The following is a 22,133-nucleotide window of genomic DNA, read 5'->3' as shown; positions in this document are numbered from 1 at the left end:
GACCATTTACAGACAGAAGTTCATCCCTTTCATCTAAGAATGATTATCGTTATCGGTGGTGTTGAGCTGAACTTGGCAGGCTGCCTGGATTTTTTTTGTCAGAAATGAGCAGATAACTTTCTGCACTTGTTACAAAGAATTGGGAAATGCAGTTTTAAGATCGGGAGGGGAGTAGAATTGTAGAATCGAAATTTCGATTCTTAACGATTAATCGTTCAGCTCTACCCAGCAAGCAGCATCAGGAGACCCTTCCCTCAACAGTAGTCTCTCCCAGCAATGATTGCACCCCCCTCCATCAACAATAGACCGACCCCCCCCAGTGACGATAGATCCCAGTCCAACAGTAATAATTCCCTGGTAGCCAGCATCCATAGACCCTACAGCACACCTCATGCAAGTACATACGTTTAGTGCTGGAGGTGCCCCAAATGTGTTCCCACTGACAAAATACCCAGACTTCAGGTGTGTATTTTACGCAGGATTTTCTGCTAGCTCTGCCAGAAAGAACCAGCGTTCCATGCAGAAAATACACATATCTCTGTGTGATTGCACCCTGCCTGCGATTGCGGGGGTTCCTGCGATTTAGCTGTGAGAAGCAGCCCCATTGAAAGGATTGGGAGATAGCAGACTCTTGCAGCTTATCGCAGCCACTCTTATGTAATCACTCATGCAGTGATCATATGTGAGTGATCGGCCCTGAAGTCACTGCAGAGATTACTTGCGAGTGGCTGTGACTAGGTGCAAGAGCTGGCAGCGGTTCTCACATATAATCGCAGGCAGGGTGTATTTTCAGGTGTTAATGCACCTTAAGGGCTCATTTACACCATATACAGTTGGGTAAATTTTTTAAAGAATAAGTTCACCTTTTAACAAAAAATAATAAATGCACATTTTTTTTTTTTTTGCAGGAAATAAAATACACATTTACTATTTTTTTGTTTTGTTTTAGGAGCCTGGAAAGCATTGCACCCACAATCAGCAGATCATTGGTGCCATGCAGGACTCCTGAAGACTGTCATTGTACAGGAGCAATGTATATAGAAGTTTTCACCACAGGGTGGCGCTGTGGACAGTGTGAATAGGCTATGCCACGTCCTTTAATTTGATAATGTATACTAGGGCTTTGAAAGGATGGACTTTTATAGGCATACTTAAAAATGTATAACAACAAGATATTAGACATACACAAGATAAAATGCATGTAAAAGTGATTAAAACCTTCTCCCCGGTCCACCATCCATCAAGAAACCTGGGCGTCAAGGGTACAATGGGGGCCTAGGGAGATTTTCAGTAAAGCAAATGACCCAAAGGTAATAGCATAAAAGGTGACCCAGGCAGGTCAGTTCGTATAGGTAGTCAAAAATGGGTCAATACAAATTAGATTATTGTCCTTGCTGTCAAGGAGGCAGAACATCCTAATGGACACAGACCCAGATGAAGCAGCAGGACAATACAAAAATAGACCCAGACCAAGATCTATAAAGGATCAAGGGGGTGTAGCCTGCTGGTTACACCCCCTTAACGTTCCAGGACACCATGTGAACCTATATCTTACCTTATCTAAGAGCCTTGTGTGTGTTTGGCCCTGTGTTTTATTGTGAATAATACCATATTCTGGTTCTGGCATCTATTTTGAGATACTATTGGACCTTTACTTGGCTCCCATGTATTTTACATTCAGATTTGATCAGTTGATGACCGTGGTATTTTTTGCCATAAGCCTTTGATGTAGAGACACTTGCCTCATGTACAGTTATATCTTTTATAGACCTTGGTCTTGGTCTATTTTAGTCGAGCAAGCTACGTATGTTTTGAAAAGCAGTTATTACACCATCTGAGTCGGCCTATGTGACCCATTTTTGACTACCTATAGGAAATGACCTGCCTAGGTCACCATTTATGCTATTACCTTTGGGTTATTTGCTTTACTCATAATCTCCCTAGGCCCCCCATTGTATCCTTGACGCCCAGGTTTCTTGATGGATTTGTGGAGTGGGGAGAAGGTTTTAATCACTTTTGCACTTTTACATGTATTTTATCTCGTGTATCTTGTTTAAAAATGTATAACTAAATATTTTATTAGAATTATAAGTATGCCTATAAAGTCCATCCTTTCAAAGCCCTAGTATATGTTATCCTACATTGTACAGGCAGTTCCCCCCTTGACAGAAAAAATTAGTGAACTTCCACAGCGCTCAACAGCGCCTTAGTAGTTCATAGAGAATTACAAGCTGACAGTCGCAAAAGCTGTCGTTTAGTTGTAGCACATTCATTCACAGAAAACCCTGTGAATCAATGAATGATGTGGTCATGTGGGTGGAGCTTTTTCTTTAGATTGTGGCAGAAAACGGGGGGGGGGGGGGGGACACCCTCCTCTCCCCCGCTGCCAAAATGGGGGATCGGGGAGGTGCGGGGGCTGGTACATTACAGAAGGTTAACTCAGTGTTTCTCAACTCCAGTCCTCAAGGTGCCCCAACAGGTCATGTTTTCAGGCTTTCCTTTATTTTGCACAGGTGATTTAAACAGTTTCACTGCCTTAGTAATTACCACAGCCGTTTCATTTGAGGGAAATCCTGAAAACATGACCTGTTGGTGCGCCTTGAGGACTGGAGTTGAGAAACACTGGGTTAACTTATCCTTTAACCACTTGCCGACCGGGCCATAGTCGAAAGACGGCAACAGCGCGGTCGGCTAGTTCTGGGTGGACGTCCATGGACGTCCTCCCAGAATACTGCTCTCGCGCGCCCCCTGGGGCGCGCACCCAAGAACTTCCGTGACCGCCGGGTCCAGAGGACCCGGCGCATCACGGATCACGGTAAACGGCCGCTTATCGCGGCCGTTTACCATGTGATCGCTCCGTCAAATGATTCACATGTTCCTCCCTCCCCTCTCTGTACCGATCGGTACAGTGCGAGGGGAGAGGGGGAGGGATCGGATGGCAGCACCGCTGTGGGCTGGATGTGTAGTACCCACAGCGGTGCTCAGTGACAATTGCTGTCACATCCATCCATCCCTCAATGCTCAGCCAACCCTGCAATACTCTGCATAACACCCTGCAATACTCTGCATAACACCCTGCAATACTCTGCATAACACCCTGCAATACTCTGCATAACACCCTGCAATACTCTGCATAACACCCTGCAATACTCTGCACTATACCCTGCAATACTCTGCATAACACCCTGCAATACTCTGCATAATACTCTGCATAACACCCTGCAATACTCTGCATAACACCCTGCAATACTCTGCATAATACCCTGCAATACTCTGCACTATACCCTGCAATACTCTGCACTATACCCTGCAATACTCTGCATAACACCCTGCAATACTCTGCATAACACCCTGCAATACTCTGCATAACACCTTGCAATACTCTGCACTATACCCTGCAATACTCTGCATAACACCCTGCAATACTCTGCATAACACCCTGCAATACTCTGCACTATACCCTGCAATACTCTGCATAACACCCTGCAATACTCTGCATAACACCCTGCAATACTCTGCACTATACCCTGCAATACTCTGCATAACACCCTGCAATACTCTGCATAACACCCTGCAATACTCTGCATAACACCCTGCAATACTCTGCACTATACCCTGCAATACTCTGCACAACACCCTGCAATACTCTGCATAATACCCGGCACTACTCTGCATTATACCCGGGCACTACTCTGCAATATACGCGGGCACTACTCTGCAATATACGCGGGCACTACTCTGCAATATACGCGGGCACTACTCTGCAATATACGCGGGCACTACTCTGCAATATACCCTGCAATACTCTGCAATATACGCGGGCACTACTCTGCAATATACGCGGGCACTACTCTGCAATATACGCGGGCACTACTCTGCAATATACGCGGGCACTACTCTGCAATATACGCGGGCACTACTCTGCAATATACGCGGGCACTACTCTGCAATATACGCGGGCACTACTCTGCAATATACGCGGGCACTACTCTGCAATATACCCTGCAATACTCTGCAATATACCCCGCAATACTCTGCAATATACCCCGCAATACTCTGCAATATACCCCGCAATACTCTGCAATAGCCCGCAATACTCCGCAATTTTTAACCAGTTCCCGCCCACAGTCATATGACGTCCCTGACTTTGAGCGGGTATATCTGAATGATGGGTGCAGCTACAGGCATCATTCAGATATCAGCTTTTTCAGCCAGCGATTTCCTACACCATAGGAATGATCATAGCTGCTGTTCCACTGCTTGATCATTCTTATGGGAGGCGAGAGGGGACGCCCCCCCCCCTTCCCGCCACCCTCCGGTGCTTCTACCGACTCACCGCTACGATCGAAGCCAAGATTGTTTTTTTTTTATTATTATTTCAGGCTTCCCAGCCTAGAGGTGAGATGTGGGGTCTTATTGACCCCATATCTCACTGTAAAGAGGACCTGTCATGCCATATTCCTATTACAAGGATGTTTACATTCCTTGTAATAGAAATAAAAGTGATCAAAAAATTTTTGGGGGGGGAAAAAGTGTCAAACTAAAATAAATAAAGTAAAATAAACAATAAAAAAAAAAAAAAAAAATTTAAAGCGCCCATGTCCGTATGCAGAAGCGAACACATACGTAAGTCCCGCCCACATATGAAAACGGTGTTCAAACCACACATGTGAGGTATCGCTGCGATCGGTAGAGCGAGAGCAATAATTTTGGCCCTAGACCTCCTCTGTAACTCAAAACATGTAACCAGGAAAAAATTTTAAAGCGTCACCTATGGAGATTTTTAAGTAGCGACGTTTGGCACCATTCCACGAGAGTGTGCAATTTTGAAGGGTGACATGTTGGGTATCTATTTACTCGGCGTAACTTCATCTTTCACATTATGCAAAAACATTGGGCTAACTTTACTGTTTTGTTTTTTTTTAAAGCACAAAACTGTTTCTTTCCCCAAAAAAACGCGTTCGAAAAATTGCTGCACAAATACCGTGCGAGATAAAAAGTTGCAACAACCGCCATTGTATTCTCTAGGGTCTTTGCTAAAAAAAATATATATAATGTTTTGGGGTTCTATGTAATTTTCTAGCAAATAAATGATGATTTTTACATGTAGGAGAGAAATGTCAGAATTGGCCTGGGTGCTCCAGAACGCCTGGAGGTGCTCCCCTGCATGTTGGGCCTCTGTATGTGGCCATGCTGTGTAAAAGTCTCACATATGTGGTATCGCCATACTCGGGAGTAATAGCAGAATGTGTTTTGTGGTGTAATTTGTGGTATGCATATGCTGTGTGTGAGAAATAACCTTCTAATATGACAATTTTGTGAAAAAAAAAAAAAAAGAAAAAAAAAATCTTGATTTTGCAAAGAATTGTGGGAAAAGATGACAATTTCAAAAAAACTCACCATGCATCTTTCTAAATACCTTGGAATGTCTTCTTTCCAAAAAGGGGTCATTTGGGGGGTATTTGTACTTTTCTGGCATGTTAGGGTCTCAAGAAATGAGATAGGCCGTCAGTAATTCAGGTGTGATCAATTTTCAGATATTGGCACCGTAGCTTTTGGACTCTCTAACATTCACAAAGACCAAATAATATACACCAAGTTGTACTTATTTTTACCAAAGATATGTAGCGGCATAAATTTTGGCCAAAATTTACGAAGAAAAATTACTAATTTGCTAAATTTTATAACAGAAACAAAGAAAAATTCATTTTTTTACCAAATTTTCAGTCTTTTTTCTTTTATAGCGCAAAAAATAAAAAACCCAACGGTGATTAAATACCACCAAAAGAAAGCTCTATTTGTGTGAAAAAAAGGATAAAAATTTCATATGGGTAAAGTGTTGTATGACTGAGTAATTGTCATTCAAAGTGTGAGAGCACCGAAAGCTGAAAATTGGTCTGGTTAGGAAGGGGGTTTAAGTGCCCAGTGGTCAAGTGGTTAAACACAGCATAAATGCAATATTTATCTATATGCCAGAAAAATGAATGTATTGCAATGGGCCAATTTTTAATTGGCAATACGTATGAAAATTTTTTATACACAAATCCATATCCTGCAAAAAATTATCAGACGTTATTAGAAAACATTATTGTTTAAAACCCAACTATTCTGCTTTCTTTTAGCACAATGCTGCGACTGCCTATAATTCAAAGGGCTCTAGGAAACGCTGCCCAAGTCGCTAAAAATAATGGTAAGTGTGTATTTTTTTCTTTTTTCTTGTTATACAGTATGTGCACAACAACGTACATTATTATTATTTTTTTTCAACTCTGTTTATTAAAGCAGCAGTACAGAGGAAAAACACAGGTACAGGAGATATCTTGTGTACATAGACAATGGTGGTTATTTACTAAAGCTGGAGCGTGAAAAACCTGGTGCAACTCTGAATAGAAACAATCAGCTTCCAAGTTTTATGGCCAAACAATTGAACAAGCTGAGATTAGAAGCTGATTGGCTACCATGCACAGCTGCACCAGATTTTGAGTGCACCAGTTTTGGTAAATCCCCCCCAATGTACGTGTGTCAGTAAAACAATGGAAATAGTAACACAACTGGTATCTCCTTTGTTGTCATTCACATACTAAAGTGTCTTTTTTTTTTTTTTTTTTTTACGTGTGCCAAAAGGTGGCATTGTCCACGGTCAAGTCGCCAAGAGTCCCGCACTTCATTAATTTTGTTTAGTCAGTTTCCATTATTAGATAATTTTTTCATATGGAATTATTTGGTCACCCAAAACGATTCATTGGTGTGGAGTAGGGGGAGCTAATTGCATCCACCTTAAAGCAATTGACTTACAAATATTCTTGAGTTTCCCTCAAGAATAACTGTATACAGTGGGCCACAATTCATCTAGGATACCAAATGCAAGTCTCCAGGGAGCAGATAATGGGCATTGTGTTCAGGGATGGCAGTAGGTCTGTCATCTGGGATCAAAAATTGCTGTTTATAGGGCATGCCACTTTCAGATGGACAAAGTCCACTTGGGGTTGATGACAGTGCAGACAGTTTGTATGGGACAGCTGGCCCATTTTGTGCAGACAGGCTCAGTACTAGATACGTTTGGAGGATACTGTGCAGTTAAATGAGCTTGTTATTGACAGCCAGAGATACCAACAAATGGGATTTCCAAATATCTTTCAACACTTTTATGGTGAGAACAGCATTAGGACTTGCGTAGCTTGTATGGAGATGTTGAGTACAAGGTGGATACCAGCCGCCCCTTATACTGTACTGGGATGTTCACATGTCTGAGGCCTAAAAGTGGGTGTTTAAGGCATGTCTGGGTTGTGAATGGCAATAGAAGATTCCCATTGGGAAACCAGAAGTTGGGCATATGTACATAGCTGAATAACACATACAGTACATCAGATAGTCAACACCCCACAGCCCTCCAAACTGCAGTGTCTAGTATGGAGGTTAATTGGGATAGCACTGGGTTATCCCAAAGTAATAAATTATCCAGAAGGTCCCCGTAGGGAGCAATATTCTTGGCTTCCCAATGAAATCGACTTGGCTTGTCAAAGTTTTGGGAGCAGCAGCTGTTCATTTTGAAGAATAAATGTTAAGTGGGCATCTACTCTCATAGGAACATTCAGCAAAGTATTTCATTTGTTCAGCCAAGTAGTATAGGAAAATATTGAAGAAAGGCATACCTGCCTCTTTTTTCAGGTCTTTGTAAAGTAGTCAACTTTAGATGACAACAAAAGTACATTCATTGAAATTTGTGAAGTTAAAGTGGTTCTAAGGTCACAAAGATTTTTTTTATTTTTATTTTTTTTTTACCTTAATGCATTCTCTACTGCTTGTACCCCCCCCCCCCCAATTCCTATACACTTACCTGCCTCCTCTCACAATGCAGCGCTGTCCCATCTGCAGCCCACTCTCCTCTCTACCTGCTCTTACTGTCTGTCAAATCCTGTGAGGAGGGAGCAGAGGAGCATGGCTGAGCCATGCTGTGTGTGTGTCTATGGTTGCACACAGCTTGGCTTAGGAGCACGCCCACACGGGTGATCCTTCGACTTGCTGAGGAGCGCCCCCAGGAAAGGAGCGGACAGCACTAGCAGGGGTTTCAGAAGAGGAGGTTCAGGGACACTTTGTGCAATACCACTGCACAGAGCAACCACTTTAAGAGATCTGTTGCAATATGTTTTTTCATTTTGATTGTAATTTCGTGTTCGTGAACCAGTTGTTTTTCCTGCTCACCCCTTCTACAAAGTGCTTTTAAAAAAGTTTTATTGATTGTATTTATTTTTCACTCCTAAATTGATCCTACCATTTACAAAACAAAATCCTAAACAAAGTTCCCTACAAAAGAGGAGCTATTTTTCTCTCCCCTACGGTGACCTTTGTCTCCTACCTTCCTTTTGTTGGTTGTTCAAAATATGTAGATACGTGAATGAATCCATAACATAGTTTTAGGTTTATTCTAAAATGAATCTATTCCGAGAAAATGCACACTAGAGCATTACATATTCTAAACAGGTAGTAAAAGCACTTTAAAACAAGCCCTATCCTTCTTTTTTTTTTAAAAGCATTGTTTGGGAATTTCATTTTCAATGTTCACAACACATGCATGCATCAGCTTTTTTCTACTAGGGCAACCTGCCAGCCCTCTATTGTAAACAAACAGCAGATGCTTATAAGCTCTTAGGCCCCTTTCACAGCGCAGATTCTGTTCCGATCAGCAGGGGATCATCTCACAGATTCCCTGCTGATCGGAGCAGAGCGGGTGGAAGATACATCCATGTCTGTTCAGTTTCTGCAGAGCAGACACAGACAGAGCCCGCATTGTTGTATGGGTGGCTGGGAGTAAACGGACTCCACTGTCCGTTTACACCCAACTATCTCTAACTCGCTTCACCTAAACAGAAGAGGATGGTGTCCCCTTCCATTTTTTTTATAGTGGACTCTAGTATAGTACAGTATTTTTTTTGTAGTGGACTCTATCGAACCCGGAGGTAGGCAGGTATAAACGGACACAAGTCCATTTACACTCAACTGTCTGTTGGGGTAAATGGACCTTCCAAATCAATTGTTTCAAATTACAAGCTGTGGAGGCCAGAGATGTTTTTTTGTTATTTTAAAGCTACTGTTTGCAGAGAAACACAGGCACACTCTGATGAAATGAATTAACGTGGGCTGTTAAATTTGGAGACTAGTTTTTGTGGCTTCAAGGAATAAATTTTAGCTGAAAGTACCGTTGTCGGAGTGTGGCTGTGTGTTTTTTGTTTTTTTTTTTTGAGGGGGGGTGTTGCTTTCTCTGCTTTTATCAGAAAGTGTGGATAGCTCCCTTCGGCTTGGCACTCAATTCTGGAAGTTTAGGAGCAAAGGATATTCCTTCATCTCTTAGTGCTTGTTTAGAATATGGGCAGCAAAATATGAATCAACATTTTTCAAAGCCGCACAGGTTTTTTAAAATGTTTTAATTATTGAGGCCCTTTAACTACATAGTCCATTTTCTTGAAAAAGTGAACTTTCAACTTAAGGTTTGCCTCGTTTTATATTCCTCCTACATTCAGAAATTGTATTTCTTTTTTTTTTTTATATATTGCTGGCATTGCCCCATGTTAATTGCATGTCTTCCTATGTATTGCAGTACGAACTACCACCACAGCTGCAAGCAACCTGTTGGAAGTGTTTGTGGATGGCAAACCTATAATGGTTGAGCCTGGCACCACTGTGTTGCAGGTAATATGCTTGTTTGGTTCTCTAGTAACTTTTATCTTTCAGGCTGGGTTCACACTTATGCAAATTGAATGCGCATCCAGACTCTATGGAGCTGGTTCACAAATCTCAGCCGTGGCTCTGGTGCGAATTGCACAGGAGTCCTCTGTGTCTTTTGGTTTGTTTCAGATCCGAATTCAGTCCAAAATGCAGGCTGAAATCAGACTTGAAACGGTGAATGGAGACGCACCGGACTCCTGCTGTGAGCCGCTGCGTGTTCAAGTGTGAACCCAGCCCTAAAATATTTTAGTTGGGGAAAATGATGTAACATATTTTATTGGGATTTTTCTTTACTATCACTTTCGATGATGATGATGGTAAAGACAAATACAAAGGCAAATCTCCCTAACAGGCACACAGACAACAATAAAACCAGACAGATGCTCCAGTATCTCTCCAGTCTATCCAAAACTAAAAAAAAAAATGCACTTTTAAATTGTAATTATTTTTTTTTAACTGATCGACTATCTGCTCTCCTGTTGCATTTTCCATCTTCCAATAGGTGGTTCCCAGTAGGAGTAGAGCTGGGAGTTTTATAATGGTGAGCACTCAGGGCATGTGTACCCAAGAGATGTGTAAGGCTTCTTGCACACTGCAGCTTGAAAAAGCTCAGTACAGCTTATTTCTTTACTGAGCTAAAATGCAGCCCATTCATTGTAATGTGCCTATACACACAGGCGCGTAAACAAGTGCCATGCATTCTTCAGCAAAAAAAAAAAAATAGAAAAATCTGCATTTTTGGTCAGTAGTAAATTACTCCCATATACTCGCAAATGCTCATAAGTGCGTGCAAATATGCACCATTTGCGCACAAATATTACCTCCTAAGGCCTCTTGCACACTGCAGCTTGAAAATGCTCAGTACAGCTTATTTTTCTGAGCTAAAATACAGCCCATTAATTGTAATGTGCCTATTAATTTTAATGTGCCTATGCACACAGGTGTGTAAACAAGCGCTGTGTATTCTTCAGTAAAAAAATCTGCATTTTGGTCAGTAATTTACGCATCATGTGCGAAAATGAGTGCATGTTTGCACGCAATATCCGCACAGATTTGCCCTTTGACATTGTCAATGCAAGAGCAAGCTTCCGCTCATGCGTGAAAAATTGCGCGAAGGCATATGCACGAAAATATACATAAAAAAAAAAAAAAAAAAAAATCTGAAAAAGTAGATGCTCAAACAGAAGTATCGTGTGCAAGAGGCCTAATATTACCTACAGGGCCTACTTTTTTTGTAGCTGGCTAATAAGACATTTTTACATATTTTAAAATACATTTCTCGTATAGCAATGCATTTGTAATAATTTATTTTTCTTGTTTTTAGGCATGTGAAAAACTGGGTGTACAGATACCTCGCTTTTGCTACCATGAACGCTTGTCAGTGGCTGGTAACTGTCGTATGTGTCTGGTGGAAATTGAGAAAGCCCCCAAGGTCTGTATCACTATACCTTCAATGTAACTGATGTGCAAAATGTAAAGTTTTGTCTGCTTTATCCAACAGGTGATGGGTAGCCTTAAATTGGATGTAAACCCACTCTCATCCTTTGTAAACTACTGCCATAGTGGTTATTTATAAGGATATACATGCCTCCTGCATGTATCATTACCTGTCAAATGTATCCCCTCTGTCTGTTATGAGACCCGAAAAACTGCAGATTCTGTGGGTGGGTCTGTTGTCTGGAGTTTGGTGGGTGGAGTTGAGATGTCAGTAGACTCCCCGCACACCTCTATACTCCCCTTGGTCAGGCATCGATATTTCTTACACTGAACTTCTGCTGGTCTTGTGGATTATGCCCCATGATCACTAACATCCAGTCAAAACCCAGGAAAGTCACCACATGACTTCAGCATGCCCAATCATGCTAAGGTGTCGAGCAGCAAATCCTGGGAGAGCTGGAGAAGAAAGGAGGAGGGGATCTGAAGTACACAGAATGTCTTGCTCACACTCCTGCATGAGATATGTAAATCACCTGTCGCTCACAGCAAGGGGGAGAAACTGACATCTATTTCTCTGTCTGACCATTTTTATCTCACTGAAAAAAGATAAGAGGATTGCTCAATTCTGGATTAACTCTTCTTGGCAAGACTAGGCACAGATCCTTTACTGTTCAAGGTGCAAGCCTTAATTAAAAAACAAAACAAATCAAGTTTACATCCACTTTAAAGGGTTTTGTTGGTAGTATATGTAAGCTCTTAGTAAATTGCTAATGCTGTATCTGTATGTAAGTTTGTATGAACATTCTCACCAGAAATTCTTAGAACTTTTTCTTGCCATCATTCAGTAAACTAATTTAGTTTGCTATTTTAAATGTATTTGCAAATTCATTAAATTCATTACAATATGTATTTTTTTTTTATTCCAAAATAAAAACCATATTTGCAGTTAGAATTTTGTTTGAGACATTTTTCGACCTGCTCCTTCAAATGTTTTCTTGACTATGACTGAAAATTGAATGCCAATTTAACCTCATTAACCATCAGAAAGTTAAAAGTTTGGTAAACGAAAATTTTTGTACAACATTCTACTAGTGTATGGCCATCTTGACACATAATGGAAGTGTATATCAGTTTTGCATATATTTATTTTCTTCATTATGGTTAGGACTAAAAAGATATAAAAAGGTTGTTGTTTTTTTTTTTTCACTGAAGTACGCATCTAATATTGCATATAAATATTGCATATAAATATTAGTTTATTTTCAAGCTATAATTTGGCACTACAGTTCCCTCTTCAGAATATCATTAATGACTTGAGGTATTTGGATGTATCTGGTCCATCCAGGATGTCAGATGGTTTAAACCAGCTCACAGCTGCAATAGCAGCCACAATCTTGTTTTATGTACTATTATTATTATTATCATTATTATACACGAACAGCGCTATATATATATATATATATATATATATATATATATATATTGCGCCAACAGTGCTCAGCGCTTTACAATGTATAGGGGGGACAGCACAATTACAGTACAGTTTGATACAGAAGGGACTTGAGGGCCCTGCTCATAGAGCTTACATTCTAAAGGGAGGGGGTGGTGGTACAAAAGGTAATAGATGCAGGGAATGATTTGATGGGGTGGTGGCTCAGGGACAGTTGTTAGGTGAGTGTGGGATAGGCTTCCCTGAATAAGTTAGATTTCAGAGCTCTCCTAAAGGTGGACATGTTAGGGGCTGATTGGATATACCGGGGCAGTGAGTTCCAGAGGATGGGAGAGGCTCTGGAGAAGTCCTGAAGGCGAGCATGGGAGGAGGTAACAAGGAAGCTAGAGAGCAGGAGGCCCTGGGAGGAACGGAGGGGACAATTTGGGCGATATCTGCAGATGAGGTTGGTGATTTAGCTGGGGACGATGTTGTGGATGGCCTTGTATGTTGTGGTTAGCATTTTGAATTTTATATGGTGGGATAGGGGAAGCCAGTGAAGGGATTGGCAGAGAGGGGCAGCAGTCATGGATCGATTAGTGGAGGTGTATTAGTCTAGCAGCAGCATTCATAATAGACTGAAGGGGAGATAGCCTGCGTAAGGGTAGGCCATTAAGGAGAGAGTTGCAGTAGTCAAGGCAGGAAATAATTAAGGAGTGAATAAGTTGCTTTGTGGTGTCGTTAGTCAGGAAGGGTCGAATTATGGAGATGTTGCGGAGGTTAAGGCGGCAGGATTTAGCCAGTGATTGGATGTGGGGGCTGAAGGAGAGGTCAGTGTCAAGGATTACACCCAGCACTCTGGCATGTGTGGAGGGACCAATGGTTGTGCTGTTGATCTTAATGGTAAAGTCATGGGGGGGAACCAGTAAGGAGGAAATATTACAAGCTCAGTTTTAGAAAGATTGAGTTTGAGAAAGTGGTGTGACATCCATACCGATATGCATTCAGTAAGTGTGAGATCCTTGAGGAAATCGAGGGGGTGAGTTGAGGAGTGGAGAGATAGATCTGGGTGTCATCGGAGTAGAGGTGGTATTGGAAGCAATGGGAGGTTATCAGCTGTCCCAGGGAAGAGGTATAGAGCGAGAATATGAGGGTCCCAAGGACAGAGCCTTGTGGTACCCCGAAAGAGCCTTGGGGTACCCAAACAGAGAGAGGAAGAGGAGCGGAGACGATGGAGTTGTAAGTGACACTGAAAGTGCGCTGAGATAGGTAGGAGGAGTACCAGGATAAAGCAGAATCACGGAGGCCAAGGGAGTGTAGTTTGCTGAGGAGGAGCAGGTGGTCAACTGTGTCGAAGGCACTGTGTCGAATGTACTTTTTTATGTTCACTTTTTCTGGATTTGCGCAATGCTTGCCAAATGAAGATGGATATTAACCAAACTCAATATGTTAAGCTGAAACATATCCCCCTCCTTCTTGCTGTGTTCAAGCTCCTGTGAGAGAGCAGGCAAACTATTTCTTCTATACACTGTGTAAGCAATGCATAAAATTGTATAAATTTAAGAAAACATTGTACATTATTACTTTTGTGTCTTCATAGCCTGTAGCTGCTTGTGCTATGCCAGTGATGAAAGGCTGGAACATACTTACTAACTCTGAAAAGAGTAGGAAAGCCAGGTATGTAAACTTCCAAATGCAAGATCTACTGTTGGTGCAATTCATGACAGTTATTATCTGCAAATTCTGTATTGTATGTTGTAAAAAAGCAAAGCTGATTTCCGGGTAAAACAGCATACAGATGAAATACACTGTGTGCAGAATTATTAGGATAGTGAGTATTTTGACCAAATCATAGTTTTTATGCATATTGTCCTACTCCAAGCTGTATAAACTTGAATACTTATTTGATTTAAGCATATCAGGTGATGTGTATTTGTATGAGGGAGGATGAGGCCTAAGGAAATCAACACCCTATATCAAGGTGTGCATAATTATTAGGCAGCTTCTTTTCCTGAAAAGTAAAACATTTTAAAAAGTCTTTCAGAGGGATGCAGCACTCTTGAAATTGCTAAGATATTGGGGCGTATTGGAGAGACAGAAGCATCAAACGTTTTGTTGCAAATAGTCAACAGGGTCACAAAAAACGTGTTCAGAAAAAAAGACGTAAATTAATTGCCAGTTATTTTAAAAGAATCAAACGTGAAGCTACCAGGAACCAATTTGTCCTCCAGTGCTGTCATATTCCAGAACTGCAGCCTACCTGAAGTGCCTAGAAGTACAAGATGTTCAGAGACATGGCCAAGGTAAGGGAGGCTGAAACCCGACCACCACTGAACAAGACACATAAGTTGAAACGTTAAGACTGGGCCAAGAAATGTCTGAAGACAGATTTTCAAGGGTTTTATTGCCTGTGGCTGGATCAGTAACGGGCACAGAGCTCCACTTTGACTCAGACGCCAGCAAGGTGGAGGTGGAGTACTGGTATGGGCTGGTAATATTAAAGATGAGCTAGTTGGAACTTTTTTGGGTGAGAATGGACTCAAAATCAACTCCCAAACTTACTGCCAGTTTTTAGAAGAAGCTTTCTTCAAGCAGTGGTACAGGAAAAAGTCATTTTTTCAAGAAGACCATGATATTTATGCAAGGCAATGCTCCATCGCATTCATCGAAGTGGCTAGCCAGTAAAGGCCTTAAGGATGAAAGACTATTGACATGGCCCTCTTCCTTACCTGACCTAAACCCTATTGAGAACTTGTGGACCCTTCTTAAACGGGAGAATTACTATGAAGGAAAACAGTACACTAGGCATGCCTAAAGTCCGGCCCATGGGCCAATTGCGACTCGCTTTCCGGTTTAATACGGCCCCCCTGGTAATTTGGATATCTACTGTATTTATCGGCGCTGCCTCGGAGGGGGCGGGACTAGTGCCGTCAGATTACATACAGGAGAATCTCCTGTTTACTCAGCGGCGTCTGTAGTAGGAAGTCCTGTCTCCTGGGCTCCCATTGGACGACTGTTCTGTCTATCATAGGAGGCGGGACTTTGTATTAAAGAGGCCACCGAGTAAACAGGAGATTCTCCTGTATGTAACCTGTCGGCGCTCGTCCTGCCCCCTCCCTGTCCCCTCCGAGGCTGCAAATGGGTATCGATCAGGCTGCTCTGATGGCAATGGTGAGGCTGCATTCATGGCACATGTGAGGCTGCATTCATGGCACATGTGAGGCTGCATTCATGGCACACGTGAGGCTGCATTCATGGCACACGTGAGGTTGTAGATGGGCACTGACCCTTATTTTGCTTCACAGTTCTTTATTTAAAATTTAAGTTTTTTTCTTGAAACTTCCCTCTTAGGCTACTTTCAGACTGGGGCGTTGAGGGCGTAGGTGGTAAAGCGGCGCTATATTTAGCGTGGTTTTAGCAGCGCTATTTGGCCGCTAGCGAGGCGGTTTTAACCCCCACTAGCGGCCGAAAAAGGGTTAAAACCACCCGCAAAGCGCCGATGCAGTGAATACACCGCTTCTATAGCGCTGCAAAGATGCGGCTTGCAGGACTTTTTATACGTCCTGCAAACGCACCACTCCAGTGTGAAAGCACTTGGGCTTTCACACTGGAGACACAGGAGAGGAGCCTTACAGGTGCTATTTTTATCGCTGTAGCGCTTATAAAGCGCCTTAAAGTGAAGGTGCGTGTTATACGCCGATAAATACGATATATCCAAATAACACGCCCAAGCTCATCCTTAGTCCAAAGACATGCTGGTAGGTTAACTTACACCAAAAGTTGATTGTCAACAGATCAAGAAATGACAGGCTCCATGAATGGAAGCCTTTTTTTAAATCTATTTTAGGTACTTATATAGCGTTGTCAATATACATAGTGCTTTACATATTTATTATACATTCCCATCAGTCCCTGCCCTCAAGGAGCTTACAATTTAAGGTCCCTAGCTCGCATTCATACAACCACATTATAGGGCCATTTTATACATGCACATACTAGGGCCAATTTAGACAGGAGCCAATTAACCTACCAGCATGTCTTTGGATTATGACTGTTATTGAAAAGAAGGGTGGCAATATTGGTCACTGATATTATTATTTTTTTTTTTTTTATGTCAGAAATGTTTATTTGTAAGTTTTTTTTTTTTAGTTGTTTGTTTATTCTTTCTTTAACAGATGAAAATTAAACAAGTCAGATAAGAACATTTTTGTTTTTCAATTAGTTGCATAGTTATTCTGCACACTAATAGTTGCCCAATAATTGTGCACACATAGATACTCTCCTAAGAAAGCCAAAACCTCTCTGTTTTGTTCTTAAATATTGAGGTTTGAGGTTTATTAACAGTTTGGATTGACCGAGAGCACTGTAGTTATTTAATAATTAAAAGAATTCTCAAAAATACGACTTGCCTAATAATTGTGCACACAGTGTACAAAACTGGTTTAGAGGCATTCACGGGTCTTGCAGAGGTGGAAGATCAAAAACAGAAGTGTTTTTATTGTCAATGTTTCAGTGACGCCCAGTCCATCTTTTTCAAGACATTACAACATGGAATTGTGATTAACTATATATATGTCATAGGGTAGCTGCCAAATGGTTTGTATTTTGGGATATACACAGCCCTGTCTCACAGCTCCGCCATATGGATGACACAACTTTCTTTGTTACAGTTTTGGGCTGTCTAGCCTACTGATTAGACAGTGTAAAAAGCAGCAGCAGACTTTTGAGGTCATCATTCTGTTAGTTCTGCTTTCTACTTCTATCAGCATGTTCCTTGTCAGTGCATCAAGTGGGGACTCGGGTAAGTATTTAGGGGTAAGGGGGCAATATATTTTTTACCGCTGGTGCAGTTTTGTGTCTTTTTGAAGTCTGTCTGGAGTCCAGCTTTTAACACATTTAACTTGAAGAAATACTTCTTACATTGTTTGTTTGCTAGCAAAGCTAACAATGACTTACTAGTATGTAAATTGAACTTAAATTATTTTCTTTATTTTGGTTAATGAATTAGGGAAGGAGTAATGGAGTTCTTGCTGGCAAACCACCCTTTAGACTGTCCCATTTGTGATCAAGGAGGGGAGTGTGATCTGCAGGTAAATTAAGTGCAAGTAGTGCTTTCTTTCTTTTGGTAGCATTTAATCCCCACTGGGTTTTTATTTTTTGCTAAACAAACTAAAAGACAAATTTAGGGGGAAAAAAAATATTTCAAATAAGTGATTTTTCTTCTTCACTGATGTGCGCTGACAAGGCGGCACTGATGGGCACTAATGAGGAGGTACTGATTGGCACTCTTGGGGCTACACTGATGATCAGTGCCCTGATTATTCGTGTAGATGTTACCTGTCAGGACTGCCGGTTACTGTCTCTCTTGAATGCTGGTATGGAGGAATGCTGATAATCGGCAAGTGTGTTTACATTGTAATCAGCTGTGATTGGCCCTTTACCCTGGATCTGTAATCAGCTGTGTCTGAAGCATTCACAGAGCGTGTTGCAATGGGCGCACGGGGAGCGTGGTTCTGGGAGGACATCAATAGATGCCCTCCCAGAACTGGACAACCGCGCTGTAGCCGTCATCCGGCAATAGCGAGGTCTGCCCACCCGTCCGTGCTGTTTATTCAGAGTGTGTGAATGGGAGAACTACAAGTACCGTCATCCTTTGTGGCTGTTGACTTGTAGTTCTCAATGAACTACCAGGGCGCTGTTGAGTTGATTGATGCTTCCAGTCATTGTGTAACTGCCCCGTCGCATGAGCAGACAGCTTACACTGATAGTCTGCAAGAGCCCTGCATGGCACCTGCAATCTGCTGATTGCGGGTGCAATGGTTTACAGGCTCCCAATAAAAAAAAAAAAATAATAATAAATGCACATTTATTTTGCCTGCAAAAAGATGTGCATTTATTATTGTTTATTTATTTATTTATTTATTATTAATGTGAACGTATAATTTAAGTTTGGGTAGCATTTTTAGTTAGGCAGTTTTAGACCCCTTTCACACTGAGGAGCTTCAAGCTAAAAAAAAGTGCCTGAAAAGCTCACGAAAACCATTAAAATCAATGAATGCTTTCACACTGGGGCAGTGCGCTGGCAGGGCGGTGAAAAAATGCCCCTCTCCATTGAAATTAATGGAAATCTCTTCAAAAGCGCCTGAAAAGCTCTTTAAAAGCGCTCAGTTTATACTGGCAGTTTAGAAGCGCCTCAGTGTGAAAGGGGCCTTACAGCTAGTCCTAATTTTGGTTGCTCTGGAGTCTACTACACTTCGCTATTTGTCCAGTCTTTAAAAATGTAAAGCCTTAGGCTACTTTCACACTGAGGCACTTTACAGGCGCTATAGCGCTAAAAATAGCGCCTGTTAATCCAGTGTGAAAGCCTGAGGGCTTTCACACTGGAGCGACGCGCTTGCGGGACGTTAAAAAAAAAAAAAAGTCCTGCAATCAGCTTCTTTGAGGCGCTTTAGGAGCAGTGTATACATCGCTCCTAAAGCGCCCCTGCTGTTGAAATCAATGGGCAGCACCGCCGATTCGCCTGCAAAGCGCTCTTTATTCGGCCACTAGCGGGGGTTTAAAGCGCCCTGCTAGTGGCCGAAAAGCGGTGCTAAAACGTCAGTAAAGCACCTCTAAAACTAGCAGCACTTTACCACTGACGCCCCCGCGCCTCAGTGTGAAAGTGCCCTTAAGGCCAATTCACACCATAGAAACGCAGTCCGGATGCGTTCCAGATGCTTTTCTGCATGCGCATTTGTGATGCATTTTTTTTTATGCATTCCAGCGTGTTTTTGGTGCATTTTTAATGCAGTCCGGTGCATTTTTTTTTCTCCCTCCTTTTTTCTTAACCTTAAATAAGGATGTGTGTTCCAGTGTGTTTTTGGTGCATTTTACAGCGTTCCAGTACATTAACTCCTTCCCGCCGACCGACCGCTTTCCGGGGTTATATCGGGATGATGCCCACAGCTGCAAGCATCATCCCGGTACCGTTGTTTCAAGCCGGCGATCGACTATCCGTGTATAACAACCAATGTGGCTAAAAGCCGCTCGGCTGTTATACCGGAGGAGCGGGAGGGGACGCCCCCCTCCCGTCGCCTCCCGCCGCTCTTACCGGCCTCCCGTGCAATCAGGAGGCCCGGTGTCCAATTGGATGCCTCCGGCGGCTGGGGGCGGGCTGGAATGAAGCCATGAATGGCTTCGTTCCAGCCTTCTAATTGTAAACACAGAAGCGACGTCATGACGTCACTTCCCATTTACTCGGCTACCAATGGCGCCGAATTTTAAAAAATACACAGTATTCAGAATCGCCGTTTTCAGTGATCTGAATACTTTGAAGTGCAAAAGAGGGATCGGGGATCCCTCCATAAAGAGTACCTGTCACCACCTATTACTGTCACAAGGGATGTTTACATTCCTCGTGACAGCAATAAAAGTAAAAAAAAAAAACATTTTTTTTTTTTTTTTTTTTTAAACACAATTTATAAGTATAACAATAAATAATAAAAAAAAAAATTTCAAAGCGTCCCCGCGAGCTCGCGCAGCGAAGAAAACGCATATGGAAGTCGCGCCCGCATATGTAAGCGGTGTTCAAATCACACATGTGAGATATCGCTGCGATCGTCAGAGCGAGAGCAATAATTCTAGCACTAGACCTTCTCTGTAACTCTAACCTGGTAACCGTAAAACAAATTTAAAGCATCGCCTATGGAAATTCATAGGTACCGTAGTTTGTCACCATTCCACGAGTGCATGCAATTATAAAGCGTGACATGTTTGGTATCTATTTACTCGGCGTAACATCATCTTTCACATTATACAAAAAAATTGGGGTAACTTTACTGTTTGGATTTTTTAAAATTCATGAAAGTGTCCCTTTTCCAAAAATTTGCGTTTAAAACACCGCTGCACAAATACCGTGTCATATAAAATATTGCAACAATCTCCATTTTATTCTCTAGATTCTCTGCTAAAAAAATATATATAATGTTTGGGGGTTCTAAGTAATTTTCTAGCAAAAAATAAGGATTTTAACTTGTAAACACCAAATTTCAAAAATAGGCTTAGTCATGAAAGGGATGTTATAGTGCAGGAAAAATGCAGCATGTTCTACTTTATTTTTTTTTTTTTCTGAAACACACTGGAACTGCAAGCACCGGTGTGAACTACGGCATTGAAAACCATATAGCCTACATTCCATGCGTTTTTAATGCAAAAAGAAAACTCACTGGGCTGCATGTGGTGTGAAATGCCCCTTAAAAAGAAGCTTCAGCCAGGTTTCCAATAATTAAAAGTCGGCAGCTACAACAAATGTAGCTGCTGACAAAATAAACAGGTCTCAGACACTGGCATGTTAACTGTGCAAACCTGATTGTGACGCCTTGTGCTTTCACAGCCAGCTGCCCACTACATATGTGTCGTGCTGCACCTTATGAGTGGTCCCGTATCCTCCTGGGACCCGTGACAAGTTCCAAAGGGTTGTGAGCCTGGGGGGGGAAGGGGGGACAAACTTGTGCTTCAATCGCCTAGATATGGGACCGAGTGACTATCAAAACTAGATGCCCCCCCCCCCCCAAAACACAAATAAGTAAAAAAAAGTAATATTTCATATATGCAGAGAAGAGGGGAGGAGGAGAAAAAGCGGAATGTCCCCTTTTGTGTGAAGTGCGGCTTTAAGTATAATTTAGGACTTGTGTTTATAAGTGCGTTTATCTTGCAATTGATATCAGTTTGAGAAAGTTTGATACCAATTACAGTTCATTCACAGATACAGGGAAAGTCTGGACAACTAACACTTTTTTATATGCATAGGCGATCTGCCGCTAAGCAAGTTAATGATTTTTTTCTTTGTAGTTTGCAAGTTTATCTGTTCAGGACTATAATGCCAGGGATAATTAGTTACTGTATTAAAGTGTTAGCATTTAGGGAATACATTGTCTCTCAGGATAAATACTTGCTAGTTTAAAAGGAAACTGTGGATTTATTTGTTTTCCTGATTATGCATCAAAGAGAACAGCTTAAGCAGGCCTTAGATATCATTTTTTTTTCTTTGTTCTACTAGCAGGTTGATCAGAAAAAATTTACTTGATTCCCCCATCCACACATTTGAGATGGATTGGGGGAATCCTCCCCACTGTACCTCTGTATTCTGACAGTAGAGAGATTTCCCTGTCAGAACATACTGATCAGTGCTGCCGGCTATAGCCAGCGGTGCTGATCAAACGGAGAAAATCCAGCAGGCTGGATGTACAGAAGTTGATTATGTAGCACCGTTAAACAGAAAGCAAATATGGCTGCCCCTGTGCACAAAGAGAGGAAATATGATTGTTTTCTTGTTCTCCTTAAAACCTCCAGGATCAATCAATGATGTTTGGAAGTGACAGGAGCAGGTTTACAGAAGGAAAACGTGCTGTGGAGGACAAGAATATCGGACCATTGGTCAAAACTATAATGACACGTTGCATTCAGTGTACTCGATGCATTAGGTAAGTGTTTCTGAGTACGATGTATGTCAAATTGATAAGGTTTAAGATTTGCATGTTCTTAAAAAGTCAGTGGTCTGGGTCAA

The 22,133-nt window shown here is 41.8% G+C and overlaps 1 protein-coding gene across 1 annotated transcript in view; it reads left to right on the top strand.

Moving 5' to 3' along the window:
- NDUFS1 (NADH:ubiquinone oxidoreductase core subunit S1) overlaps positions 1–22,133 on the top strand; it is a 67,998-nt gene that overhangs the window by 2,004 nt on the left and 43,861 nt on the right. The window contains exons 2-7 of the mRNA XM_073633370.1: positions 6,123–6,190; positions 9,596–9,687; positions 11,048–11,155; positions 14,190–14,266; positions 17,598–17,679; positions 21,920–22,050. Of these exons, the coding sequence (XP_073489471.1) occupies positions 6,127–6,190; positions 9,596–9,687; positions 11,048–11,155; positions 14,190–14,266; positions 17,598–17,679; positions 21,920–22,050 (554 nt within the window). The 5' untranslated portion in view covers positions 6,123–6,126. The remainder of the gene's footprint in view (positions 1–6,122; positions 6,191–9,595; positions 9,688–11,047; positions 11,156–14,189; positions 14,267–17,597; positions 17,680–21,919; positions 22,051–22,133) is intronic.

Source organism: Aquarana catesbeiana, linkage group LG06, assembly GCF_042186555.1.
Source record: "Aquarana catesbeiana isolate 2022-GZ linkage group LG06, ASM4218655v1, whole genome shotgun sequence".
Classification (NCBI taxonomy): domain Eukaryota; kingdom Metazoa; phylum Chordata; class Amphibia; order Anura; family Ranidae; genus Aquarana; species Aquarana catesbeiana.
This window is presented reverse-complemented; position numbering and strand designations above follow the sequence as displayed.